A 27,386-nucleotide genomic window follows, 5' to 3' on the forward strand; every position below is an offset into this window, starting at 1 on the left:
GCAATACTGACATGTCCCAGCGACCGCCCACCCCAAAACGCCTTGCCTGCCCCCGGCCAACCCGTATCCTTCAAGACCAACGTGAATCGCATGAAGACGAAGAAATGGGTCGAGGCTAAGAAGAATGCATACGATGGCGACGACTGGGGAGAGTATGATGAATATGACGAGTACGGTACAGAGCAGGCCCCTCCGCCACAGCCCGCGATGCCTCAAGGGCCGCGAGGATACGGCCAACAATTCGAGCAGCCATCACGCAGCTTCACAGACCCGCAGCGACAAGGACCTCCTCAAGTTGCGCGTAGGAACTCTTTCGAGGCGGGCGACGAGCATCGTGCATTCTCCGCATCGATGGCGCCTCCTCCCCAGGACTATCCGCAACAGCCACCGGGTCCTGCATATCCTGCGCACAGACAGGCGAGTGGTGCAGAGTCAGACATCAGCGATACGCCGCAGCATCGACGAGACTTCAGTCCGTCCGCGATGCCTACTCCGCTCCAGACAAGAATGTCCCCGGCTCCCGGAAGCGGGACGGGCTCGCCAGCAACGCAATTTCCTCCCCGAAAGAGCAGCATTGGCCAGGTAGAGTCGCCCGCTGCCTTGTCTCCCCGAGATCGCGCGCCGAGCAATCCCGCAAAAGCACTGCCGTTCATCCGACCTGCAGACATATACAGGCGCGTCGAGGAGGAGCGTCAGAGGGAGCGCGCATCGCTGGACTCCTCTCGTCCAAGCTTGGATTCCTTGTCTAGGCCGCGCGAGGATGCGGGTCCGCCTCAGGGTCTGCAGGAGAGGGCCAGCTCGGACAGCCTGGGAAGGAGCGCTGAGGCGGGCAGGTCGCTACAGCCTCTGGAGACTGTTGCCGAAAGGAAGAGCGAGTACCTTCCCGACCTAGATATAGGGGCGCAAGAGCAGGGCAAGGGCAATGCACCGGCGCAGGTGAATGCTTCTCAACCCTCGCAACAGCCATCGCTTCCCCAGATTGAGGGCATCTCCGCCTTTGACAACGACTTCTGGTCTAGTGGCTCGCGACCACAGGCCGCCCCCGCTACTTATACTCCTGTCGTATCACCGCCGGATGATCAGGGCTTCCGCTCCGTCGTGGATCAAGCGTTCACTCGCAGCGATGACCAGCGCTCTATGCCCCCTACTCCTATATCCAAGTCCGACTCTACAGTTTCAAGGAGCAATACTGCAAGTACCTCTGGCATTAGTCCGATCATGAGCCGCGTTCCCAGCTCGGCTACATCCGCGCTGAAGGCTCGGAATCAGGCGGGGGGTGATGGTAGTACACCCGTGATTGCTGAGGAAGCAAGTGAAACGAGCACACCCGTCTCCCGGCCAACTTCCGCGGCCATGCTTAGTGGCTCACATCAAATCCCAAGAAAACCATCACCAAGCCACTCGCGCAACGTCTCTAGCACATCCCCACCCCGTAGCGGTCTCGCTACTCCAAGTCCTGGCGAGAGCCCAGCGCGATCTCCAGCAATTGAGCCTCAGAAACCCGTCGCGGAGCCAGAATCTGCTCAGCTGTCTACGCTCAACCCAACGTCGCCCGACGCCATGGAAGGTGGACTGGACGGCCCTTCCCCCACCTATGCCACCCGCGAGGCAGACATTGCAACCGCGATGAGAACGAGCCCGGACAACGCCGCGCCAGAGCTTAGCGCTGCGGAGAAAGATTCGCAAACAGCTTTCCTGGAGTCTCATAACGCAGCGTCTCCAGTTGCCGACGCGGTTTCAAGATCCCGATCAGAGTCTCCAAGCAAGGGTCGTGTTCAAGAGCTAGCCGGCAAATTCGGCGAAGTCTCGCAGCCTCGCCGTGGTTCTACCCAATCGAATGTGTCGAGAAACAGTGTGCAGTCCTGGGAAAGGAGCCAGGACAATTCCCGTCCGTCATCACCGAAGAAGACTGGCAGCCCGACCAAAGAGGCCTCGACCGCGCGCCCCGCCGCGGAACGAGAAATCAGCTTCAGACCGAAGCTTCCAGGCCAGTGGGAATCTTATGCTACTACGGCTGCCACACCGCCCGCCCAAGGGGAAGATTTCGGGAGTAACAAAGCGGCGGCATCGCCACTTGAGGAGGTCGACCTAACACCGACTACCGCTAAACACCCGGTCTCGGCAAATGAGTCATCGACACTGGCCTCTGACACGCTAGCCGCACTGAAAGCAGCGGGAGCTGCTGTCGGGGAAGCTATTCAAGCTTCTGTGGCGCGTGATACACCGCATCAACAAGAGGAAGGAGAGGAAAGAGCGCGAGATCACCAGCATAGAGATACGCTACCTCGCCCTCTGCAGCTAGACCGCCAGGAATCATCAGTATCTACGATTCCCCCGACACCACCCGCAAAAGACACTCCGGAATCCGAGGAGCTACCGCCTCCCCCACCGCTCAAAGAGAAGAGTCCAGAGCCACACTCATCCTCTGTTCCGCGTTCGCCTGTTGAGCGGCCAACGATTCTCCCGCAGCTGAGCACCGACCCATCCGTTGATGATCAAGAAAGCGACAGACTGCGCAAGGAAATTGTCGCCAGTCTCAGCCCTCTGAGGACGTCGGTAACCCCAGCGGCAGAACCTAACACCGCTTCGCTTCTACCGAGTGGCGCACCTGTCAACCGCGAGAGTTCCATATTCCCAAGCGAATATGATAGCTACTGGGCAGATGGAGATCGCACGTCCCCTCGCCCCTCGCATGATCTAGGTCGTAATATTCCGGACCAAGCTCACTCTAGCACTGAGCAGCCCTCTATAGCGGCAAAGTCAACGGCGCAGCAGCCTTCGAATTTTACTAAGCCATCTATATTTACGCGGTTCAGCTGGGAAGAAGACCAAGGCTCTCAGCCCATATTGCCAGAAGGTGCCGCAGCTCAAGCCCCAAGGAACATACAACAGGAGGAAAAGCTACCTTCGCCCGCTGTGGAAGAGGCTGCAAAGGAACAGCGCGAGCCGTCGTTCCAGGGCATTCCGGATCCCTATTTTGGCCCTGCTCATAGCGTCGCCATCAAGAAGCCAGAACCGCTTAGCAATTCGGATCTCCCTGCGCGAGCGCCCACTCCTCCCCCAGAGTCCGCGAAGCCCGTGGCGAGTCCCATACGGTCTGAAATGGTCGGGGAGACTTCACCTGCGTCGGGACTCCATGTTGTTAACACTGATCTCAACCCAGAAGCTGTAGACATGCCTCCTCGTCTTAGCAGAGAAGTATCACCTGCTTCTCAGCCGCCACGCTCGAGTGGAGAGGGACCGGCGGCGACGCAAGAGCAAAAGGCTTCGGAAGCCCTAAGCGCCGCAGAAACCGCTCCTGAACCGAGTCCTACTACTGCGGCTGTCCAAGAGTCAGTCCCAATGTCGCCCACTTCAGATAAACCTCTCGGATTCCGCGACATAGTGACAATGAAGTCGCCGTCGGAGCGAATAGCAACCTACAACAAGACGCGCGAATACTGGGCTCACGCTGACCATGGGCTTGGTGACTGGGTTTCTTCTGCGATAACCGCGAATCCGGATCTTGCCACGCAGTCGTTCCCATCGCAACCGATCCTTGCATCTTCTGGGACGTCCCGTCATAGGCCTACGGGCTCGCTCTCGTTCTTTGGAAAGCATCATGGCTCAAGCAGCCATCAGGCTGACCAAAACGCGGCCTCTTCGCAGGCTCCCACAACTCCAACTGTGGGTCCAGCACGACCTGGTTCGAGCCCCGGAGGACCCGGGAGGAGTGCCAGTCATCATGTGCAATCCAGAGGCAAGGATCTCTTGCACACCGCCGGTGTGCTAGGTGGCAAAGGAATGACAGGCGCGAAAGGCTTGTTTTCCAAGGGCAAAAGCCGCTTCAAAGGGGACAAGGTAGATAAATGATCTCTTTTATATCCGTTCCCTTTCCCCTTATTTCTTCACGACGCGATCCGAGAATGCTTTTCACGACCTTCCTTCTTCCTACAGGCCAATGGACTACGACCGGTCGTTGGATTTCTGGAGAGACCTATGGTTCGGCTGTTTCCTAGTTCCTTGAGGCGTCATTTTCGTAACTCCTCCAAAACCCAAGATGTCGGCCCTATAGCCTTTTATGATGCACTCATCTCTTCTTATGTTATATAGGGCCATGAAGATCTTTCCATAATTATGTAAATGTTAATTCCATGGTCTCTCTTGCCTTCTCGCTTATGGTACAAGTGTTGATTGTGATGTAGGCGTCGCTATCCGAGTCAGCGCCCTCTTCCCGAGAGGCTTCAGAGGAGCCCGAATTCGTTACAACGCCAGAGAAAGTTAGCAGAAGGTCAACGGACACGGACAGCCCTAAGGAGGAAAGAAAGAGGCGCCGCTTCTCGAACCCTTTCCACCGTGCGAGTCGTTCCAGATCGAGACCCAGTAGCATCGTTCTTCCCACAAACGCTCACATGGACTTTGGCACTCCCAAACCGACGCCACCGCGCGAGACGCCGCGCTCTCAAGGCAGTCGCCCGCACTCGTACCATGCCCCGGATGCCTGGAGTGTTATTCCTGATTTGCATTCGCCTACGGCACCAGAAAAGGGATTGCAGGCAGGCGAGAGACTCGGCGTACTACCTTCGCCCGCGAAGAGTGCATTCTCGCTGCTCCCTCAGGACAGAGAGGACGATGTGCCGCCCGTACCCCCAATACCAGAGGGCATGGGAGGCATGCAGAGCGGCAGGACAAGCCAAGAAAGCGCAACTCACAGGCTTCTCCAGAGCGTCATTAGGCACTCCACGCCTCCGGCTGCTGAGACGTCGAGACTTCGGGGCTCGCCTGTTCCCAAGGAGGCACCCAGAGCCAAAGAGAGCAACGAGCGCCGAGATGCAGAGGCCAGCCACCAAGAGGCACGAGCAGAACAGGCCGAAGATGGAGATGAGGACGAAGGGGCGTTTTCGGCGAAAACTCTCCGTGCTCAGAAAATGGAAGATGATGACGATGACCGCCCTCCACTGCTGAACCACGATTCTGTCCCGCCCAGATGCTTCCCAGAAGACGTTGGCCAAATTTCCGACGTTTCGCCTCCCATGGCAGCTAGCGGGCCTGAACCTGGAGAGATCTCGCCAGTAGTGTCAGCCGTGGGGGCAGATCGCTTAGACGGAGACGGGAGCGAAAACGAAGACGGCAGGCTCCTGCAACCCGAACAAGACACTCTGCAAAAACCTCGACTTTGGATGGGCGATGTGAGTCCCATGTTCGCACCAGTCCCGCTCGCCCTTGGCAGCCCAGAAGACGGCCCCCAGACGCCTGTTGGCGAGACGGCGCCGAGCCACCGCGATACGCGACCGGCGTACGAGACAGAGCTCATCGGCGGCGACGTGTCGCCCATATCGTCGCGCGCGGACGGCGACGAGGAAGCGACGCCAACAAGAGACAATTCGAGGGCGGCGAGCGCAGAGACGGCAAGGCAGACGCGCGAACCGGCGGTCGAAGACGCGGAGCCATCCGATGGCCGCGCAGAGTCGGAGCAGCCTGACGCGCTAACCCCGCATGCAGCCGAGGCCGGCCCTGCGCCACCACTAGCCAGCCCCCAGCAGCGCCTGTCCGCATCTCCATATCAGGTCGTCCACGCAGTCCAGTACGTGCCGTCGCACTCCTCTTGTGAGTCATGGGAGCAGGACAGCGTCGCCGCGCCGTCGCATTCGGACGGGAGCCAGCTCGGCGATAAGCACGACGCCGCCGCCATCCCGCCCGTGCCGCACATGCCCAGCCCGGTCGCGCCGGAAGCAAGCACTGGACGAGCGATGGGATCTGAGCAGAAGCCAGTGGTTATATCCATTTCCAACTCCCCGGCCCAGCCGCATCTGACGCGGCCCGAGCCTGCTCACCAGGAGGACCCGCAATTTCCGAAGCCCGACTTGGGAAAGCCGGGCATTCACAGGCGCTCGGAATCGCTCCTCTCCAAGATATCGTCCATGGTTTCGGCCGACGGCGTATCCATCTCTCCTACATCCAGTCACGCCGCGAGGTCGCGGCCATCGAGCGCCAACCGCCAGCGCCAGGTATCCCCTGCCAAGACCTCGCCACTCCCTGCGCAGATAGAGGAGGAATCCAACGCTGCGGAACGGGAGAAAACCGGCGCGAGCAGCAATGACGACTTTGACCTCTATGCTGACCACAACGGCATTGTCAAGGACGTGCGAGACGAGAGCGGCCAGCCGTTGCGCGTTGCGACTCCTCAGCCAGCCGAGACCATGAACGCTTCGCAAACATCTGCGGCGAATGCGCCTAAAGCGCAGGAGGCGTCAAAGGCAGCCGAAGAGGAGCCAACGAGGTACAGCGATGAACGGCCCATGAGCTTTGTATCCGGTCCTAGAGATGCTCACGGCAGACCCCAAGACCAGATCAATCGACCAGGCACAGCGACAGCAGAGGAGCGCATCCCGCCCGTCCCGCCGACTCCAGACCGCTTTCTTGGAACATCTCTCAGCAAAGCTCAATCCAACGGCGCATCAGAGACGCAGCATATGCAAAAGCAGAATGGAATCCTTCAGCAGCAGTCTTCTCAAGTTGGACATCCCGCAAGCCAGAGCGTCTCACCTGCCGCCAGCCAGCGCCGCGATGTCAGGACGCCACCGCACAGTAATGTGTCTCCACCCCCTCCGAGCAACGCTTCCCCGCCACCGCAGCCGACACCCCCACAAGGCCTTTCCCAGAGGCCGCTGCTTCAGGAGCCACGGCAGTCAAATGGCGTCCCGGACCCAAGAATGCAAGACCCGCGGATGATGCAAGATCCACGTCTCATGGTTGAGGCCCGAATGCGCGGAATGAGCCCTGGCCAGCCGTATCCGCAGGATCCACGAATTCAGGCCCAAATGTACGGCCCAGACCCTCGCAGACAAGGCCAACCTATCGGCTCGCCCACGGGCCCTAGAAACCAGTTTGAACTTCAACAACAGATGATGCAACGTCAAGCAATAGACCCACGTTTGCATGCCGGTCAGTATCAGTATCCAGCTCCCGGAGTTGCAGGCCCGCATCCGGACGCGCACTTGACAAAGAAAGAGGAGAAGTCATCTCGGCCAAGGCTCTCATCAGTCTTCAAAGGCCGTGGCAGCAAATCGCATCCAAGCGCGCCACAGGTCACTCCTCCGAATGATAGCCGCCTCGCCCCTAATGCTAATGCCGCGCCTGGGATTGACAGGCGGGGCGCCTCGTACCAGTCAACCCTAGGAGATCTTCCAGAACAGGTTGTAACAAAGAAGGAGAGGAGATCTAGCGCTTTCGGCTCACCCTCCAATTCCACTCGCCCCGAGAGCATAGGAACAGAATCCCATATTAGTCAGGACAGCACAAGGGTGCAGGCGGCAGATTCTCGCCTTGATCTGAGATACCCTCAGAGCCCTGCCCCATTTAAAGGAATTCCACCACAACAGCCGCCTCCAGGCACAGCCGTAGCCCCGCAGTCGCAGCCCCAACGGGCATCCACCTCTGGGGTGTCAGAGATTGGCAAGAAGAAAAGGTTTTCTGCTCTAGGAAATCTGTTCAATCGAAGCGGATCGGCGACCCACTCTGCGTCTCCAAAATCCAAGCTAAGTAAAGAAGATAAGAAAGCCCAGAAAGCCCAGAAGCATACTACTGCGCCGCCCTTCCAACCGCCAACAGGTCGAGAATGGCCACCGCAACCGCGACCGCAGCCGCAATTCAATCCTGCACAACAGGGTATGCAATACGGTATGCAGTACGGGCCACCAGGAGCTGTGCGGCCATTTCCAGGCATGCAGAATGTTGTGCCTCAGCAGACTATGTCGCCGACTTCGCCGCAAGGTATGCCTCCTCAAGGTATGCCTCCTAAAGGCATGCGTCCTCAAGGCATCCCTCAACAGTATATGCAGCCTCCGCCAGCCTTTCAGCACAATCCGCATATTCAACGCCCGCAATTTAGCCCCGAGGGATCAGCGTACATGGACACAAGACAGATTGCTCAAGCGCGCCAAGCGCCACAGGCGCCACAGGCGCCACAGCAATTTGCAGGGCAACCCATGCAACAGCCTCCTCCAAGCTCTCGCCCAGATCTTCCTATTACGAATCCGTCACTTGAGCAGCGCGGGCATCGAGCCGAAGGCACAGTTCAAGCTCCTCCCCCTGGCGGGTATTACAAGCCCGACTCCAAACAGTCAGAGGTCCGACAAGGCGGTCCAGCAGCCTTTGCGCAACCGAATCATTATCAACAACAGCAACAAGTTGCCCCTCAACATCCTCCTAGCATTCGTAGCGTATCCTCGCCATCACCTGCACAAGGTCTCCCTGCCGCGTCCCCACCATCGCAGCGTCGTGTCAGTTCACCGTTGACCGAGCCACGATACGAGACCCCGCAAATTCCCGCGGCATACAGACAAGTTTCTGGAGCTTATGTTTCTCCAAGCTCAGAACAACCTCCTACACGTCAATCTGGCCGTCCTTCTCCAGCTCACTACGGCCGGCAGTACTCCGACCCTCAGATGCAGCCGATTTCGCCCCAAGTATCTGCCCCAACGCAGATGCCTCCCAATCAGCGGAACGGTTCAGACTCGAGCACTGTCTCAATAGTATCGCCTATCTCGAATCCATCACCCGGCATTCCAAATAGTACACCTGTATCGAACCAGAGACAGCAGAAGCCTAGGATGAGCAGTATCTCCGAGGCAACGCATCAGGAGCGGCCGTGGCATTTGAATTTTCCGCATGGAGCCACTGAGCAAGAGATTGTTCGAGCTCGCCAGCGACAGTATATGGAACAACAGCTAGCCGCTCAGGAGCAAATGCACGCCGAGAGGACTGGACGGTCGCCGTCGCCTCGCTCGTCTCATACGCAGTCAGCCAGCCCTCAACCGCCGCAAGATCTACAACAGTCGAATCAGCCGTCTGCTCAATCTGGCGGCGGTTTCCGTGAGGTCCTACCGCGAAGCTCGCCTCAACCTTACCCTATGGCCCAAAACATACCTCAATCCGCCACCAGCAATGGTCCGCAGCAAGAACAGCAATCTCACACCCCTCACCCGCTACAGCCGTTGCCTATCCACCCTGGTCAAGGCCCTACACCGGCAGCGTATCCTCTCCCAATGTCACCAGATTCGGTCAATATAAGGAGTCCTGTTAATCCCGTTGTGGACACTCTGCCGCCTCCGCCTCCTCCAAAGATACCTCATAGCCCAATGCACGCTAGCTTTCCGGTCGACCATACGCCTCCGCCCCAGCCCCAGCAGCAGCCGCAAGATCCAGTCCAGCAATATCAGCCGGCCCCGCCGGAGCAACAGCCCGACTATGAACAACAGCCGCCTGCCGACGAGCCACCACCCTATTCTGGCCCTGGCATGCCGAATGACGGAATAGAAAAAGAGCGTCCACGACCGCCCAACATCATCACCGACGCTGAGGATAGGGGCCGACATTTAGAGCCGCGTCAACGCCAAGCCTCTTTCGGTATCCTACAGCACCCACAACCTGCTTCTATGGCTGCATCACCGCAACGCTCATCCGCTGACATGGGAGCCGAGGCACTTCGTCGCCAGCTCCTAGAGCAAGAAGAACGCGAACGACAAGAGCGGCTGCAGCGAGCCGAGATTCAGCGCGCTGAGTCGGCGCGCGAGAGACAAGAGCGAGAAAGAGCACGTGCAAGAGCTAGGGAACTGGAACGGAGCGTGTCCGGTGGTGCACGCGTAGGCAGCCTTAGGAGCGCGGAAGGAAGCGGAAGGGCGAACGGACCGGGCTGGGAGAGAAGAGGCAGTACCACGAGACCGGTGTTTGAGCTGCCCGCTGAGGAAGACGATGAGCCTGTTATGCGCGCTACATCGTTCCCCGGTCAGGAATGGGTACCAACGTGGACCGAAGATTAGGCCACCTTGCGTATCTACCCGCGTTTTGATCTCTTTTTGAAGGAGTTCCCACTTTATATTTTCTTGTATATCCCAGGTCGGCTTTAATTTTTTTTGTATACTGATTGGAGCTGGATACCCCATTTTCCTTTCTGCCATTATTTTTGGTGTACTAGTCAATCTACTACCTAATCAAAGTGTTTATATTCCTCCTTTATCGGTTCGGGTCATCTCCGCATCTCGTCTTCTTGTGACTCAGAATAATATTATTGTTTTGTCCTGTCCCGCTTCCGCCTACTCCGTTTCCGTGGTTCGTCCTCGGCTACCATATCTCTCGTCGAACTTTGAGCGACTTTGCGGCGGATTTTTCCACGGGAAGGGGACGACTCGGCTATACATTCCGGGTCTCTTAGAGCGGATTCTGTGGTAAGCAGACTTGAGTGGAGTAAAAAGGCGCACAAGCTGGAGCCCGCCCGGGCGACGTCTTGCCCAGGTGCCTTCAAAATTTCTGGTTTTCTGTACCGCACAATGCCATCCTTTGTATATAAGGACACTGTTCCCGGGCTCTATATGCATCCATCGATAGTCACCACATCCCCCTGAAGTACGCTCGGTCGACGAAGATACACTACCCGCTAAACTGATTCACCACCGCAAAACTTCCTCACCACAAAGATGTTCCGCACAGCTACAGCCGTCATCGGCAAACACATTCCGCGCTCCATCCCAGCATCCTCCGCTCGCGCCTGGGACTCACGTCTCCCCTACGACCTCACGGTGGAGCGCTTGAATTTCGACACCACTCGCGCACGAACAGCCGCGTGGGAGCCGTCTCCTCCCCTACTCCCTCTCTACACCAGTACTCGACCACCTCAGACACAACAACACAACGACGCAGACACTGCGCCCCGCAGCCCCTGGGATCCCTGTGCCACCCGCCCACTCCTCATGAGCGGCGTCCTCTCCTCGCCCGCCATGACCCTCCGTACGTCTGCTATCCTGGGCGAAATGGACGTCCATGTTGCCGAGTCGCCCGCCCGCAGCCGGGAACCAGCGCTGAGTAGACCAGCAGACTCCATGGCTGCCATCGCGCAGAAGCCGTCGGTCGTTGTGCATACGCCACAGCCGTGGCCATACCGCCTGCCCAAGTTCCTGCAGCCGAAGCCCGGCACGACGTACCACGCCATGTATGGGAAGGTCGGCGCGGAGGACAAGGATGCAGATGCGGAGCCTGTGGGCGTCCTGCAGGCGGTGCTGTATGGGATCCCGGAACCGGATGGGTATGTGTGGCGGAAGGAGAGGCGGTGGGGGATGTTGGTGCGGCGGGTGCTGTATGGAGAGGGAGAGGTGGGTACTGGGGATGGGAAGGGCGAGGTTAAGGTGGAAGAGGGTGAAGAGGATAAGGGTGGGGTTGTGGTGGCTAAGTAGAGGTGTTGGAGATGTTGGGTAGAAGAAGAGGTAGACTACGTGCAACGTTTGTGTGTGTAGATGGCATTCCTGCGATTTTCGATGTATGGGGGATGCTGTGAAATGGCCTGTTTTGCGCAGTGTGTGTTTGGGATTCTGGGATTCAAACATGGTGTGGGAATGATATGTTGCAAGTGTAGCCGATGCGGGAGATGTCGACGGATCGTGCCTTCCTCCGGTTGGCGGAGTGCGTGAGGCGGCGGCGATGCCGTTGTTGAATGGACGGCGGTTCTTGAAGCCTCATCAACACCTTTGAATACTTTGCTCCGAGTGCACCCTTCTGTCAATGTATATTCGTTCTGCTTTTGCCCTACTATGCTCTTACCGTGAAAGCTGCATTCAAGTCACTCCTTCGATCACGCCTACCCCGCCATAGCCTTGCGTTCACTTTTGCCTCGCTAGTCAGCACGAAGAGTAAAGATAGCCTTGTGGTTGCTGCAACGCCCTCCGCCTCCTTTATATAAGCTCTACTTCCCGCACTTCCAGACCTCTTCTCAACAAAATTTGAATCGACTGCAGCCTCATTCCTTCGACTTCGGAGAACGCAACTTTAACTTGCAACATTACCATAATGACTTTGTGGGACTTTCTCGGCATGTCCGGTGGTTCTGGACCACCCGGAGATGACGAAGAAGCTAGCCTGCGTCTAGCCAGGCAGCTCGACGCTGAGCTGAACTCAGACCAACCAGCCCATACAGCGAGTTCATCGCTTCGCGATCCGGATTACCATGCCAGTCTGGCGCTTGCTAAGCAGCTCAACGATGAGTTGAACCACCCGGAGCAAGTCTACCCCGAGGAGCCCAACCCCTTCGCTTCAGATGCAGGGGCCGCAGCGGAACTCTCATCATCCTCACCTCTTGAACTGCCACTTCGAGGAGGGGGGAAGGCAGGTAAGGAGCCCGTGAGGCCATGCCACCAGGACTCTAATACTACATACTCTGGCACTACATATTCCAAGACTCTCAGCACGCTCAAGGACTTCATCAATATTGTGGCGTCGAGAAAATGCGCCAAGTGCAATACGCACCTCATCCAGTCTGCTGACGACGTCGAGAACTTATTCAAGGGTTGGGTAACTGGGAAGGGTAAGTCTCCCCACTGTCCTCTTGCAGATTGAAGGGCTAACCTGGCGACAGTTGCGATGTGTTCGTGGCTTAAGTGCAAGAAATGTTCTACAACCGCTTGTATTGCATGCCCATCTCAGACATCTTCAAAACAGATGTCAGTCAAGGTTGGGAGCACTCAGATCTCTTGGTGCTGCAGCCGTGGCCGCCTTTTCATGATCTGGGTTGTGCTCTGTGGCTTCGACCAACAGTACTGCACTGCTAAGCAGCGAGAGGCGGCAAAGTCTGGAAAAGGACGTAGCCATACAAGCAGCGGAACCGGCTATGGTGGAACCAACCGACTCGCTAGATTGGGAGACTACGATAGCGGGGTTGGCTATGGCGGCGATGAAGACCACTTCGGTTTTCCGTTTGGCCGTCGTGGCGGGTCTCTCCAGGCACGCCAGGATCCCGGAAAAGCTAAGGCACAGAGTGCTCAGCAAGTCACTGATGAGTTCCACAAGACCATGCTAGCGTACCTCGAAGAGCTGCTCCCATCCTTGGACCGGGAGTCTCGATTCGATTTGGATCCGCCAGAGGCAGTGACAGACTTGCTTTTAGACAGCAAGATCCTAAATTATTGCGCCGAGCTTCTTCGAAACGACTCTTTGGACGACGCTAGCAAGCGGAAAGACTTGTACCAAGCCCTTCTCAACTTCCTACGCATAATTGGCACTCACCACATCACGGCCAATTTGACAATGTTCAAAGAGAGACCGGTCCATCCCGACAGCGTCAACATATTGACTTTATCCTTCGCGCGGAATGACCACGGGCCTGGGAAAGAAACTACGATCTCGCTCGCGGACGGCCTCCGAAACCTCAACATTCAGAGCAATATAATGCTGAAGAATGCTGCACGCAATGAGCAAGAGTTCAAAACCAACGAAGGACAAGACTTACTATGGTTGTGTCGCCAAATATCAGATCTCTCGGAGTGGCTCCTCAAAAATACCAAGGGTGGTTGTGGTTCCGGCGCCAAGTCATCGTCGAACGGACCAAATGATCGCGGAATTATCGAGGTGCGCGATTCTGATATTTTTGCCACACATCGCTTCGCTGGCGAGGCCATGGGAGTTCGGCATTCGGCACCTGGCCGCATCAAACGCCTGATCACTGAGATCACCACGCTGAAGACAGGCTTACCGCCAGGCATCTTCGTAAAGTACGCGGAGTCAAGGCTTGATATGATGAAGTTTGTCATCGTCGGTCCATCGGGAACACCATACGAGAATGGACTTTTTGAATTCGACCTGTTTTGCACAGCTGAGTTCCCCAATAGATCGCCGAAGTGCTTCTTCAGAGGAGCTGCCGGGGGGATGCCTTTCAACCCAAACTTACATTCTGATGGGAAAGGCAAGTTTTGCATCCGAGCTTTGATCAGTCAGGAACTAACCAAGATACAGTCTGTCTCTCTCTGCTAGGCACTTGGCTCGGAGAGCCATGGCGACCAGGCCAATCGACTATTCTCCAGATCCTCATATCCATTCAAGCCATGATCTTCTGCGAGGAGCCTATGTATAACGAACCGGACGAACCCGTAGATAAAGGCCGCAGTCGAATGTACAACCAAACAATCCGTGCACTTACTACGAGCTATGCGTTACTGGACTGGGTGGAGAACCCTCCCAAGTTATGGCAAGACGTGGCGGATCTCCACTTCAAGAAAAATGCAAATAAGATACTCCAGACTGCTGGCCAGTGGGCTAATGAGAACATTGACCCGCCGGGGGGTAGGGGCCGCTACGGGCTACAACCGTCGCAGACGTTGGGCCAGCTGCAGAATGCGTTGCAAAAGAAATATGGCGTCACTACAAGCACTCAGCAGAACACTGGCTGGAATCCGCCATCTGGAACGGGCCCCCGATACGGTAGCGGTTATGGATCGAGCCATGCGCCTGGAGGGGGTAGCGGTTATGGTTACGGTTCGGGCACGGGTCAAGGCGGACACGGAGGAGCACGTCGATACTAAGGTGCTCGGGCTAAGGAGCGTGAACATGGGCTTTATTGAGGGACGAGTAGTTGAATGAGCAAACGCCGTTTGCGAATGTTCCGTAGCGAGCAAGTGTTGCTTGGGCGGCCGGTAGTCTCCATCTAGGCGTCACCAACGGAAAACCCATAGGTCGAGAAGTCATGTGCTGTTCCGGGGATTTGCTTAGCGATTTAGGCAATATAATGTGGACATAAATGAGTTATTCCCCCTCGAAAGGTCGAAAGAAAGCAGATGCCACGATGAGTGAACTTGAAGACAAATATACAGGCGTGCTGAAAGTGATGGAATCGTCTGCGGGATGTGAAGGGACCTCGGGATATTAGGGGTTTCGGAACCATGTCATTAATAATGGGTCGGGTCACGTGCGAGTAGTGTTTACGGCGCACGGTTTCGCCCACGCCGATTACCCTACCAGCCTCCCCTTCTGTCAATGTATATTCGTTCTGCTTTTGCCCCTACTATGCTCTTGCTGTGAACGTTGTCTTGATGGACACGTTGTGTTCACACTTCAATCTTGCCACGCAGACTCGACCATTGATGTGCTGAACGTGTCAAAAACACAGTTTGCCATGCTTCCGTGCATGTGAAGGGAACTATTGAAGACGGCATGTCTCTCACTCTGTGGACAGCTTACTTTATATTCCTGCTCTCTTCTTTTCCTGCATTTACTTTTCTAAAGTAGCGACAAATTGCTTGCTCCTATTAGATGTCTAATTCAGTTACAACTCCGAGTACCCATATGAGTGAGAAAATGTCCGAAGATTGCTGGGTGTCAGAAGATAGAGCAGAAGTGGGCCTAAGCGCTGAAATGCAAAGCAAAGGTGCGTCTAACACCAGTTTATCACGCAGCCTTCCAAAAAGGAGGCCGCTAGATACACAGTGCTATGCTAACATAGCGAAAGATGTGCCAGTCAATGCTTCAGTCCAAGGACCCCAAGTCCGCTTGCGTGGAGGCGGACCCGACACGCGAACCACGTCAACCACGTCATCCACGACGTTCAATACTTACAAGGATTTTACCCAATATCTTGCAACGAGAAAATGCCCGTCCTGCAACACAGCATTCATTGTGGCTCAGAAGGACGTAGAGTCCTTGTTCAGAAGCTGGGTCAACGGAAACAGTAAGTCGCTCGATCTCACTCCCTTCCGCAAGCAGGAGCTGATACCCGGAAGGTTCCATTTCGCCGCAGATAAAATGCAGGAAATGCTCCAAGTCCACTTGCATCGCATGCTTCGACAAAGCAGCCAACAACTCCACCCAAGTCGACGTCCAAGGCACAAAACTAAAGTGGTGCTGCAGTCGCGGCCGCCTATTCATGATCTGGGTCATGCTCTGCGGCTTCGACCAACAGTACTCAGATTCCAAGCGCAGAGAAGCCGCCAAATCCGGGGCAGGTCGTCGAACGACTCAACAGGGAACCGGCACCGGCTATTCCAGACAGGGTGGCTTCGACTATGACGAACACCCGTTCTTCGACACCGGCTTTGGCCGCTGTGGTATGTTTGGGCGGAGTATGCAGACGAACATCGATCCGGGGAGGACGAAGGCGCAAGGCGCCGAGAAGGTCGCGGATGACTTTAGCAGGCTGGTCCTGTCATTCCTAGCGGTTCTGCTGCCGTCGCCGGACAGTAATACGAATTTCGATGTTAATCCGCCTGAGGCGGTGACGTCGATGCTGCTGGAGAGTAAGGTATTGAATCAGGCGGCCGAGCTGCTGCGGAATGATTCTCTGGACAACGCGTCGAAGAGGAAAAGCCTTTACGATGCTTTGCTGGGACTGCTCCGTAACATCGGAACCCATAAGATTACGTCTAGGAAGGCGATGTTTAGCGAGCGCCTCGTTAGGCCCGACGCTGTCAACCTCTTCACGTTATCTTTCCAGGGCGGCTTCTCAGGGACGAAACAGGAACCAGCATCACCACTTGCGGACCTTCTGCGAAACCTGAACATCCAGAGCAATATGATGATGAAGGGTGCTTGGAAGAACAGGAAGGAGTTCGACAACCAGGAAGGCAGAGATATGCTGTGGCTGTGCCGCAAAATTTCCGATCTGTCCGAATATCTCCTGGGCAAAGACCAAGCCAAGACAGAAACGGCAGGGTCCAGCGTTGTCGAGGTGCCGGACGATGATATCTGTCCTACGTATCATTATACGAAAGACGCACAAGGATTGCGCCAGTCGCCCTTCGGAAGGATCAAGCGTTTAATAACGGAGATCACGAGTCTGAAGACTGGATTACCCCCAGGTATCTTCGTGAAGCATGGAACGTCCAGGCTTGACATCATGAAGTAAGCGTTTCAATCGTCCAACTGGCAATGCTAACAAGAAGTAGATTCGTGATCGTCGGTCCAGAAGGCACGCCATACGAGAACGGGCTTTTCGAGTTCGATCTCTTCTGTCCGCAGAGGTATCCTCACGAACCGCCAAAGGTGTGGTTCAAGGGAACGAACGGTGGCACGATTTATATCAATCCCAATCTCCACGCAGACGGCATGGGTAAGCTTCCCCCGCTCGCTTCGAGACGCAATTCTAATAACCAACTCCTAGTCTGCCTCTCCCTCCTCGGAACTTTCGAGGGTGAACCCTGGCAGCCTGGCCTGTCAACCCTCCTCCAAGTCCTCATCAGCATCCAAGCCATGATTTTCTGCGAAGACCCAGTGAGCAACATCCCCAACATCGGAATAAACCAGGGTTTCTTCAACAACTCTGCGTTCAACAAGAATATCCGCGGTTTGACTGTGGAATTTGGCTTGCTGGCATGGGCGAAGAAACCGCCCAGGTTGTGGAAAGAGGTGGCGGATGCGCACTTTAGGAGGAATGCGAATAAGATCCTGCAGACTGTCGAGAAGTGGGCAAGGGAGTTCGATGCGAGGACTCAGCGGGGCGAGTCGCTGATGGGAAGGCCGGTGAATATCCCTACTTTGCTGCCGAAGCTGCGCGAGGTGCTTAGGACGTATGGTGCGAGTTATGCACCTCAAAATGCGGGAACAGCTACGCAACAGCACTCGGGTCGAGGACAAACTGGGTACGGAAGTGGTAATGGCTCGCAAGGGTTTCCGGGAGGCGGTCGCAGCGGATTTACGGGCGGAGGTAGAAGTGGTTGGCGGTATTAGGTGAGTTGGGGTGAATTCTCTGGTCCCGTCTCTTGAAGCACGGGGGTTTACCTGGGATGCGATCGAAATGCGGAGGCACCGGGGATGGGATGCGAGTAGTGAGACATATCTGCGGCTCCAGAATCAAGACCTAAGTCAATGACCATCTAGACGACACCATTAGAGTTCACATCGAGATACAGTCATGGACTTCTGCTGATTCTTTTATCCGCATCTAAGATAACGCGTAAATGAATAAGTACTTGGCTTCACATAAGCGTAAGTCTAAGGATGTCAAAAGCGACTGTGTGCTCAAACGAACGAGTTTGGAAAACAAAACTTTCATTTTCTGAAAGGCGGCGAAAAGGGTGCGGAATCAGGTGGAGGTGAGGAGGGGAAGGGTTAGAGATGTATTTCGAAAGCTGCGTGCCTAGGGGTGGTGATGGTGTGGGGTCACGTGCGGTTAGTGTTTACGGCGCACGATTTCGCCGACGCCGATTACTCTAACATCAGAGCCTCATAGCTACGTCCACACAACCAACCCGTCTGCCCGCTTACCACGACTCGTAGTCTCCCTCCACCCTTTTTCTCTACCCTTGCCCAGCATTTACGATTACCCTCTCAATCTCCGCCAGCTCAACAACCCTGCGCCACAATGTCGAGCGCGCATGTGCTGAAGGCCGACAAGGACTTCACGAAAGAGGTCGATAAGGTTCTTCCGGAGGCGGAGAAGCTTGGAGCCGTATGTATAGAAAATAATAGAGCCAATCCCGGAGCTAACAGCGATGTTCAGAGCAATCCCCAAGCGGCGATCGAGAAACTGCTTGTGCTCGAGAAGCAAACCCGCCAGGTTCGTTGTAGTCGCAAGACCGCTACCCATCGCTGCATGCTCACCTATTCAAGGCTTCCGATCTCGCATCTACCTCCCGAATCCTCGTCGCGATATGCACAATAGCTAAGAATGCCGGAGACTGGAGTCTGCTGAACGAGCAGGTCCTGCTGCTCTCAAAGAAGCATGGACAGCTCAAGCAGGCCGTCACCAAGATGGTGCAGACAGTCATGGGGTTTTTGGATGATACGCCGATCCTAGAGACGAAGCTCTCGGTCATCGAGGCCCTGCGAACCGTCACCGAGGGCAAGGTGCGTGGCGCAGCTGCCGCAGGACAGCGGCCTGATGCTGATGTGTTCCAATAGATCTTCGTCGAAGTCGAGCGAGCGCGAATCACACGGATATTGTCTAATATCAAGAAGGAGCAGGGTGACATCAACGCCGCGGCCAACATCCTATGCGAGCTGCAGGTGGAGACATTCGGCTCCATGACCCGCCGGGAAAAGACAGAGTTCATCCTACAACAAGTGGCGCTGTGCATACAGAAGGGCGACTGGACACAAGCTGGTATCCTCAGCAGGAAGATTAGCAAGCGCTATTTCACACGGAAGCCGAAGAAGACACCCGAGCAGTTGGAGAAGGAGAAGAAGGAGCGGGAAGAGAAGGAAAAGACGCGGAGTGCCGACGAGCCGCCACCGGAGCCGGAAGACGATGTCACTGATCTAAAGCTCCGGTATTACGAGCAACAGATTACGCTAGCCAAGCACGATGACAAGTATCTCGATGCCTGCAAGCACTACCGGCAGGTGCTAGACACGGAGGCAGTCGAGGAGGATCCGAGGAAACTGAAAGCGGTAAGGAGACATCGAATGCAACAGCCATACACTCTCTAACAAGCGCAGGTGCTGCAGCGCGTCATCTACTTCATTATCCTTGCGCCGTACGACAACGAACAATCCGACCTCATCCACCGCATCCAGCGCGACTCCCGAAACTCGATGATTTCACAAGATGCGCAGTTGCTCAAGCTATTCACCGTGCCGGAGCTCATGAGGTGGCCTATGGTAGCCAGGCAGTTCGGCCCTCACTTGGCGGGGACGGGCGTGTTCGACGCGGAGCCGGACGATTCAGACGACCCGAAGGCACACAAGAGGTGGCAGGACTTGCGCAAGCGAGTTATCGAGCACAATGTCCGTGTGGTTGCGAAGTACTACACGCGCATCCAGATCCCGCGGTTGACGGAGCTATTGGATCTGACGGAGGACGAGACTGAGAAGTACATCAGCGAGCTCGTCACGGCGAAGACGATCTACGCCAAAATCGACAGGCCCGCTCGCATTGTCAGCTTCGCGAAGCCTAGAGATGCTGACGACGCACTGAACGAGTGGAGCGGAAACATGAAGAGCTTGCTCGGGCTTCTGGAGCGCATCGATCACCTCATCACCAAGGAAGAGATGATGGCGCGCATTCAGCCTAGGAAGGTTGGGAAAGGCAAGGGAGGGAAAGCTAAAGCGAAGTGAGGGAGGAAAATAGCTGGCTGGGACGTCGGAGTATTCATGATTGGTCTAGACATGGTTGAGCCTCTATAATGCTGGCTCCGCGCATACCGAGCGCATGTAATATAGACGTCCGAATATGCCTGCCTGCGCCGTGTGGTCTATCCTCTATGTCCAACGCCACGCTGCCCGAAATGCATACAATATGATAATTCAAAATGGAACGTCCATATCCTCCACGCTCTCTTCCTTCTTCCCCTCATTATCCGCCTTGTGTAATATCTCCTTCATAAACCCAATTAGCGCAGCCACATACGCCTTCTGACTGCTCGGCAAAAAGTGTCCTCCGGGATGATAGACAACCCTCCCTTTGCTTTCCTCACACGCCGCTACCAGCGCCAGACTTCGCGCCTCTTCGACAACCGCATCCAGCGTGCCCAAGAAATGCAGCATCGGCGTCTTAATCTTCGGCTCGTAGAACCCCTTATACAGATCCGTCCCTCTTGCGGCAAACCCCGAATAGCTGACCGCGAACTTGAGCGGTGGATGTATCGTCCCCTCGACATAGCCCGTATCCGCCTCAAAAGACTCGGGGTACGACATCCCACCCTTGGGGTAAAAAGCCTCAAACGCAGCGCGCCGATCCGGTTCCAGTAGACTCGCCAGCATCGCCGCGCACGCTCCGCCCTGCGAGAAGCCGATGACGCCGTCGAACGGCCCTTCCTTTTGCAGGACGTCCGCTAGATGCGCAAGCCCCTGTTCTATGCCCTCGTAGCGGTACGGCTCGCCCTCGCCCTTGCGCCGCCACCACGCCCAGGCATCTGTTTCTTCTGCGTCGCCGCCGTCGTTGGTGAGCGTGGAGCTGGATACGGGGAAGGGCACGTCGGCGGGGAGCAGCCGGATCGGCGCGGTCGGGTAGTGCAGCGATATGCCCGCGGGGAAGGCTTTGGCGAGGTTTTTCTCCAGCGCGCGCGTTTTGGCGTGGAAGAGTGGGCCGGATTGCGTGAAGCCGTGTAGCATGAGGACTTTGATTGGGCGGGTGGGCGGAGGGGTCTGCGCCATGATGACGGAGCGGAGGAGGAGCTGGATGTTTCTCGGGCGTAGGTTGGGGGGGGGGATGGAGAGGAGAAGGAGCGCGCGCATGTAGGTGGAGGGAAGAGTGGCGAGGTGGTTGAGCTGTTGGGGGGTTTGATGGGGAAGTTCGGAATCATCGGAATCGGACCGAGTGAGTCCACCATAAAAAGACAAAAGAGGAACGTTTACGATATAGAAGGCCTCGAGCACGCCGACCAAGGCTATGAAGTTGGTGGAGCACGTCGCGCTTTACTCTGGGCCCTGTTGCTATGACGCATACCGGAACCCTTTGACGCCACTCCAAGGTTGGCCTCTTTCCTTCCTCTCATCGGCGAGCCTGTTCATGTGCTTGAGATAAATGGACATGCTGAAGGCTCCAATTGTGTACAGAATCTATATACTAAAAGTTGCCTAAATGCTTGGGAGATGGAGCTGCCACTAGACTAGTCAGGCCCCAGGATCCATCTCAAGCGCCTACGGGAATACTTCACAGGCGCATCCTTACTCTGGAAGATAGCACTCCCCGAAATCCCACCGCAAGCCCCCGCTGTAATCGTAGCAGCCGCAACTGGTTGCAGTCGCCGAAACGTGGAGTGCTGGGTTTGCAGTGCTGAAGGGCTGAGGAAATGATCGCATGTTGCAAAGATACGCAGATTGTGTGATCGTATTTGTGAAGAAAACGTAGAATGCATTTTTCGGCTCTATTTCAAATAAATATCACTCTGCTTGGATTGCGGGATGCAGTGCAAAATACCCGACTTGAACTAGATTGGTGTGAATCAAAAACGTGGGAACTCGATTCTTCGCGCTATCGAACAAGACGTCGTCAAGGTGCGCGTCTACCGTCTCGTGAAGGGAGCATGTGTGGTAAGGCCATCTTGATATCTCCATCGATACTCGTGGCAAGCCCTTCGTCTTCCAGATCCCACTGGACGCCGGAGTGTGCACCCAAACCGACGCGGATCAATTTTACGCTGCCTTGACTCTCACGAACAATGTCCTCATTCGGCCACCGCAAAACGCCCGGCGTGTTCATACCTGCGCCCAGCTCCAGTATGACCGTCTTCTTCCCACTCGCCAATATCCTGCTCTTGAAGTTTCCCCAGCGCGTCTCGCCTGTGTGGAATGGCTGGTCGTTGAACCAGGATGCTGCTCGCACGCAGATGAACATAGCGCCGCCGCAGTTCTGGCATGTGGGCACGGCGGATTCGTCCTTCAGCCGCTGTGTCGCTGGGTCCATGAGCGGGCGCGCCGCATCTAGATAAGGCAGTGACGGCCAGTACGAGTCCGGGCGACAGTTTGCCATGCATTGCAAGAAGGCGTACTGACCTTGTGGCGTAGATGTCTGCTCCTCAGGCCAGCCATTCGCCACAAATAGCCCATCCGCATTCGACGTTCTCACATGAGCGTCCTCCCCAAATTTCTGCAGCCACGCGATAAGCGTCTTGTACATATCCGACTGGGGCCACGAGCGAACCAGCTCCAGATGCGTGAAGTAGTAGCTCCAGCGGTCGAGCTCGGATGGCCAGTCGGCGAAGCCAAAGACGTCGTAGAGGCGGTTGAAGCCGTATTGACGAAAGGTGGGGAAGTGCGTCCGGAAAAGGGTCGGGGAGGTATAGTCGAGTCCGTCTGCGGCGGAAAGGCCAGCGCCTGCGCTCAGGATGATGGCGTCGGCTTCTTGGAGCCAGCGGCGGGCTATGAGGAGGGTGTCGCACTGGAACCTGGGCTGTGAGTTGGCTGGTGAGGCTACTGAGTGCCACCCAGGCTTGGGCGTCTCCAGGAGGGAGCTGTAGATGTCATGGTCTTCGTCAGTATATGTCACAAAGATAACATCCGTAATCGACGAGTCTTCGTGGTGCGCTAGCCATGCATAAACGGTGCCGACCGCTATCCCAGCCGCAACAGTGGTAGGGAACGCGAAAAGACCCGTCGAGATCCCACATATCGCAACCCTTTTCGCCCCATCGCTCGACGCAGGTAGACTGTCTGCTTCTTCAAGCACAGAAATATAGCACTGGCGAAGCTGCTGTCGTTCATCCTCAGTCGGCGCGTCGCCCCGCTGCAGCTGAGGTCCCACCGTGTGAATGACAAACGGCGCCGGAAGACAATACCCTCTCGTAACCACGGCATCGCCCACTGGTAGCTCCCCCTTCGTCGCCGACATGATGTCGAAGCACTCTTGTCGCAGTCGTGGGCCGGCCCAGGAATGGATTACGTTGTCGATGCATTTGTGGCTCGGTTGGAAGCAGCCCAGCATCTGCGAGTTCGCGGCATTAGTGATGGCGGTGACATCGGAGGCGAGCGTCGTAATGTCTCCTTTCCAGAGCTTGATGTTGACAGAGGGGCGGCCTTGCCGGTCGAGGGTGGAGATGGGGCGAATGGAGGCACCGGGTGTGAGGATGCGGTGTTTGCGCTCCTGGAGCAGTACGGCATCGATGTCCTCTAGCACATCCCGTGAGAGCGGAGGGCGAGGCGAACGCACGCACAGAAGCTGCCGCAAAAGTTGAAGCTGTTCTAAAGATTCGAGTTCGCCGAGATAAGACTGGAGACGACGCGTTTTGATGGCGGGCGATTCGTTGAGGAGAGCTCGTAGCGCACGCTCGAGGACCGACGCCGGAAACATGCTCAATTGACATGGCCATATGCTTCTCTGAACGAGCTACATGTTATATGCAGCCTGAATTGGGACCGCATTTCATCCTACCGTATCTGCAGCTTTGTCAGCCGCGACGGAATTGCGCCGCGTCGGAGTCACTGCCAGAGCAACCGCTCCGTCAGCGCCGCGATCAAGGGGGCATAACTATCAACGTGTTGACAAAACATTCAGTAGGCGTCGTCAATAGCTTCGAGAGCGGCAATGTCATTAGGCTAGGGACTGGCGATCAGCGTCGGCTCTGCTTCGCGTCACGCTCGGGAGAAGCTGGCCAATCAGGCCCGCTGAAGATGAACTTCATCCCATCTCACGACAGAGCGTCCCCGACGAAACACGCGCACAACGGACTGTTGATATGTCTACAATGCCATTTCAAGCGTTCAGAACGACTCGGAGGCATTAGAGGAAGCCTCTGGTGAGATGGCGATCAGCTGGGGCTCGAAATGCTGCCAGCAGCGCATGCCCTTCAGCGACTGCACTCGGTCGACGAGACGTGGGTTCGCGCTTTCGCAGGTCACCGACTCTCAGCATGAAATGTCTCCTCTCTCTTTGTTGGGTTGGTCACTGAGCTTGAAGTTCTGCTTTGGTGGATGCACGCCGTCGGATTACCTGCTGCGATGAGGGCGGTACAAACTTTCATACTGTCGCACGATTCCTTTCTTCCAAAGCCAAAGACATGCCTCGAACTCTTCAGTATCTGATCTATCCATCTTCAGTCTCCTTCCCCTCTCAGTGCATACTAAGGTTCTCTGATCCGCGTAGACTGCGAGCACACTCTTGTCAGGGCATCCGCACGCCAAAGAAAGGCCCACAGCAACACAAACACCGATCATACAGGAAAGCATAGACTCCACAACCCGTGGAATGGTTGCAGTCACTCGCGCTCGTGGACAATGGCGAGCTCGCACTTACGGGACTGCCCCCAGGGCACCGGCAGACCGCAACCTCGGAGTGGGGGACGACTCACTCACACACTGTCAACGCGTTGCCGCAGAGTCACAAGAACATGCAATACACACTCAGAATGGACTTCTTACAGGACCCGCGGCTGGCGCTCGCAGCTCTGCGTAACGGATGCTCGGCAACACGTCACCGCGACTGCCAAATCCGAGCGACGATAACGCCATCCTTAGGCCGACTATATCACAACAGAACAGCACTGCATCTACAGCACAGATAGCAGCAGGACACGCGTCTACTACGGATTTGCGCTCATTCCTTCGCCTCGACGGCTCTCCAACCCCAAAGCTTCCTGTCCTTCCGCCGCCGCCCCGTCGGCATCGATATCCGACGCGCCCTCGTGCCCTGCGTCGCAGCTGCCTCGCCGGTGTTGCTCAGATCACGAGCGCTCGGCTCATTGGCCCGTGTGATCTTGCTGCCTTGGCTTGGCGCTCTGACCGCGCTCTCACCGCGCTCTCACCAACGTCGCGGCCCCGACGCTATCCGCCTTTTGCCTCACCTTACAGGCTCTCACCGGCCTCCCCGAGCTTCTCGTCGTCGCCAGATCAACGGCAGAGCTAAGCGAGGAGGGCCCGAGCGCGCTGACTGTTCTAGCGCCTGAGGGGGGTCTATATAAACCTCGCCCGCCCCCCTCCAACCAAGTTTCCTTTTCTCCACTCACCCAATTCAACGTCTCAACCCTCCCAACTTCTCCAACCATCCCAACTTCTCCAACCATCCCATCTCTCCAACATCCTTCAAGATGTCCTACCTTCATCTCACCTCTTCGACTTCAAGTCATCTTCAGGTATGTCACCTTCCACTTCACCTTCAGCCTTTGTCACTAACATCATTCAGTCACCTACATCTACATGTGACTCACCTCTACCATGAGCAACATATCTCATCGTCGCTTCACGTCAAACAATACTCACATGCGACACACACTTCAGTCTGTCATGGTCGCCATGACCCCTCTACCTCACCTATTCTGTCGACCTGGTACGCCCTATCTTGCACTCACGCACGGTATGCTAATGCCATCAGCTCTGCTTGCACCTACCGTGTGACTTCAACAACAATGACCTCGCCGCCTTGACCAATCTACCTCACTCGGCAACTATCAGCCACGTCAACACAGCAGTAGAGCACGTCGACATACCACCCTCAACAACCAACCTCTCAACCAACCGTCTCTCTCAACAACCATCTCGGCTCACTCTCGGCTTCTGCGATGCAGCTTCTCATGTTGAACTGGTCTGTGTGAACACTCGTTTCCTGACTGTCATACTAGTAGGGGTCGCGTGGAATTGAGGGTCTCTGTACCTGGCCTGCCCTGAACGGTGACGACTAGGATCTGTTTCGTGCACCGCAGTTAGCCCCTGTGAACTGTATCAAGGTATGCTGGAGTGAGCTGATGACCGACCGACAACCGAACAGTGAGAAACACTGGGCACCGGACAGGAGATCACGACACCGATATATCTCCTGGGCGTTCCTGGTCTGAGGATCAGTGTAACGTTGAGCTCGATCGGATGAACATCAAGGATCAAGTACAGGGTGTGGTACTAAGGCCACAGGGTCCCTTGAGTTGGATGCTGGTCATAGGTGCTTTGATTGTCATGGTCTCAGGGTTTAGGTCTTTCATGGATGCTAGGAGTCAGATCAGGGTTTACAGGTGTTTGGGTTCTATCATGGTTGATGGTCACTTAGATGTTCTACCTTCATGGGTGGTTGCTTGGATGATGGATACAAGGTCTTCGAATGGTCTCACCACATACAATGAGAACATTCACACATCACTCTTTCTGTGCACTCATACATTCTGTGATGTTTGTCTGTACGGTCTGCTCTTTGGTTCTATCGAAGCCTTTAATGACTATCATTCTCCCCCATACAGGACTGGCACACTGACAATCCATTCCATTATCTAACAGGCATCGAGATCGCCGCGCACCGCACCCTCCACCATAAAGCATTGCGCTCGTATGGCACTGCTAAGGCTACTACGGCTCGCTGAGCGACATCGGGGGAGTTTAGTACATTGGAGGATGGGGCAATGTAGTCATGATGGCATTGAGGAGCGGGCGGATTTACAGTTAGTGGCGAAGAGAGCGCAGCTGCGGGAGACGCCGGTATGGAGGCTAGGAAGGTATGAGAATGTTAAGCGGAGGCTTAAAGCTAGGAATTTGTGATTGGCGGATGCTATTTGTGCGGCAGAGAAGGTAGATAATTGGATACTGACGCCGTGACTCTATCCGGGTAGCAAAACCGCGAGGGATAAGTACTCAGGATTAGAAATAAAAAAGAATACCTAATGCATGGAGCTCACCCTCCATACGCATACTATTATATAGTTGTCTTGCGTCTCTTGGCTCCTCTCCCACGACGCCTTCAGCAGAATCTGATTCGCACCGGCAGGCCCTCAAAACCCCGCCACGCAACCCTCGCATTGGCGTACACCGTCTCGGAAACGAATTACGTGTACCCATCCTGGCGCTTCTTCGCCTCGTCAGCCCTATAGCACATCCCGACGATTGCTGCGGCAAGCAGTGTCTAGTACAACTTCTTCCAAGCTTTGACGCGAAGCAGCCTTCGACACCAACGACCCGCGCAAAGGGTGCTAAGATAAGCTGGAAAGCGGCGTCGATGAGAGAGTGGTAGGATATGTGTTTGCTCTGCTCGAGGGGCGTCGCGAACTCTGGGTGTCTCGGGAGATTGGGCGCGTTCGTGGGCGTCGATGGTGTGTCGAAGAGCTGGAGGTATGATAGTAGATGGGGAGGGTGAAGGCGTTGGAGGATCTTGGAGCCCCGCTGATAATGCTACTAACGAAGAGGATGAAGCGCACTGGGCTCAAACTTACATGCTTGACGAGAGAATCGGAGCAGAGCGTCGTCTTGTGCGGGGTATCCTTCAGCCTCATGAGTTTCGCCCGGATAGTGTAATAAGCTGTGTCGCG

At 55.9% G+C, this 27,386-nt stretch overlaps 8 protein-coding genes across 8 annotated transcripts; 5 read left to right on the forward strand and 3 right to left on the reverse strand.

Annotated features, from left to right (window-relative positions):
- The first annotated feature begins 4,122 nt into the window (after nt 1–4,122).
- BU26DRAFT_137987 (uncharacterized protein) lies at nt 4,123–10,127 on the forward strand. Its single transcript, XM_033819782.1, has one exon. The coding sequence runs from the start codon at nt 4,392–4,394 to the stop codon at nt 9,798–9,800; it is 5,409 nt and encodes a 1,802-aa protein (XP_033689441.1). The 5' UTR covers nt 4,123–4,391; the 3' UTR covers nt 9,801–10,127.
- Nucleotides 10,128–10,454: 327 nt separating this feature from the next.
- On the forward strand, nt 10,455–11,207 carry BU26DRAFT_559125 (uncharacterized protein; the record flags this gene model as incomplete). Its single annotated transcript, XM_033832664.1, has 1 exon — nt 10,455–11,207. The coding sequence occupies one exon, from the start codon at nt 10,455–10,457 to the stop codon at nt 11,205–11,207; it is 753 nt and encodes a 250-aa protein (XP_033689442.1).
- A 634-nt stretch (nt 11,208–11,841) lies between these two features.
- On the forward strand, nt 11,842–14,321 carry BU26DRAFT_416322 (uncharacterized protein; the record flags this gene model as incomplete). The annotated part of the gene is given in 3 exon segments (XM_033823152.1): nt 11,842–12,331; nt 12,383–13,732; nt 13,750–14,321. The coding sequence occupies 3 exon segments, from the start codon at nt 11,842–11,844 to the stop codon at nt 14,319–14,321; spliced, it is 2,412 nt and encodes an 803-aa protein (XP_033689443.1).
- A 772-nt stretch (nt 14,322–15,093) lies between these two features.
- Nucleotides 15,094–17,457, forward strand: BU26DRAFT_546672 (uncharacterized protein; the record flags this gene model as incomplete). Its single annotated transcript, XM_033831852.1, has 5 exons — nt 15,094–15,163; nt 15,245–15,463; nt 15,516–16,632; nt 16,677–16,840; nt 16,892–17,457. The coding sequence occupies 5 exons, from the start codon at nt 15,094–15,096 to the stop codon at nt 17,455–17,457; spliced, it is 2,136 nt and encodes a 711-aa protein (XP_033689444.1).
- A 495-nt stretch (nt 17,458–17,952) lies between these two features.
- On the forward strand, nt 17,953–19,988 carry BU26DRAFT_514345 (uncharacterized protein). The gene is made up of 5 exons (XM_033827814.1): nt 17,953–18,178; nt 18,230–18,286; nt 18,340–18,576; nt 18,631–19,119; nt 19,168–19,988. Exons 1-5 carry the CDS (start codon nt 18,092–18,094, stop codon nt 19,783–19,785), a joined length of 1,488 nt encoding a protein of 495 aa, XP_033689445.1. The 5' UTR covers nt 17,953–18,091; the 3' UTR covers nt 19,786–19,988.
- BU26DRAFT_514347 (dihydrofolate reductase) lies at nt 19,799–20,902 on the reverse strand. The gene has a single exon (XM_033827815.1). The coding sequence runs from the start codon at nt 20,821–20,823 to the stop codon at nt 19,975–19,977; it is 849 nt and encodes a 282-aa protein (XP_033689446.1). The 5' UTR covers nt 20,824–20,902; the 3' UTR covers nt 19,799–19,974.
- A 653-nt stretch (nt 20,903–21,555) lies between these two features.
- On the reverse strand, nt 21,556–23,666 carry BU26DRAFT_514348 (macro domain-like protein). Its single transcript, XM_033827816.1, has one exon. It carries the CDS (start codon nt 23,456–23,458, stop codon nt 21,662–21,664), a length of 1,797 nt encoding a protein of 598 aa, XP_033689447.1. The 5' UTR covers nt 23,459–23,666; the 3' UTR covers nt 21,556–21,661.
- Nucleotides 23,667–24,000: 334 nt separating this feature from the next.
- On the reverse strand, nt 24,001–24,448 carry BU26DRAFT_138072 (uncharacterized protein). Its single transcript, XM_033819786.1, has one exon. It carries the CDS (start codon nt 24,331–24,333, stop codon nt 24,094–24,096), a length of 240 nt encoding a protein of 79 aa, XP_033689448.1. The 5' UTR covers nt 24,334–24,448; the 3' UTR covers nt 24,001–24,093.
- Nucleotides 24,449–27,386: the final 2,938 nt, after the last annotated feature.

The sequence above is a fragment of the Trematosphaeria pertusa genome (assembly GCF_010094035.1).
Source record: "Trematosphaeria pertusa strain CBS 122368 unplaced genomic scaffold BU26scaffold_2, whole genome shotgun sequence".
Taxonomy (NCBI): Eukaryota; Fungi; Ascomycota; class Dothideomycetes; order Pleosporales; family Trematosphaeriaceae; genus Trematosphaeria; species Trematosphaeria pertusa.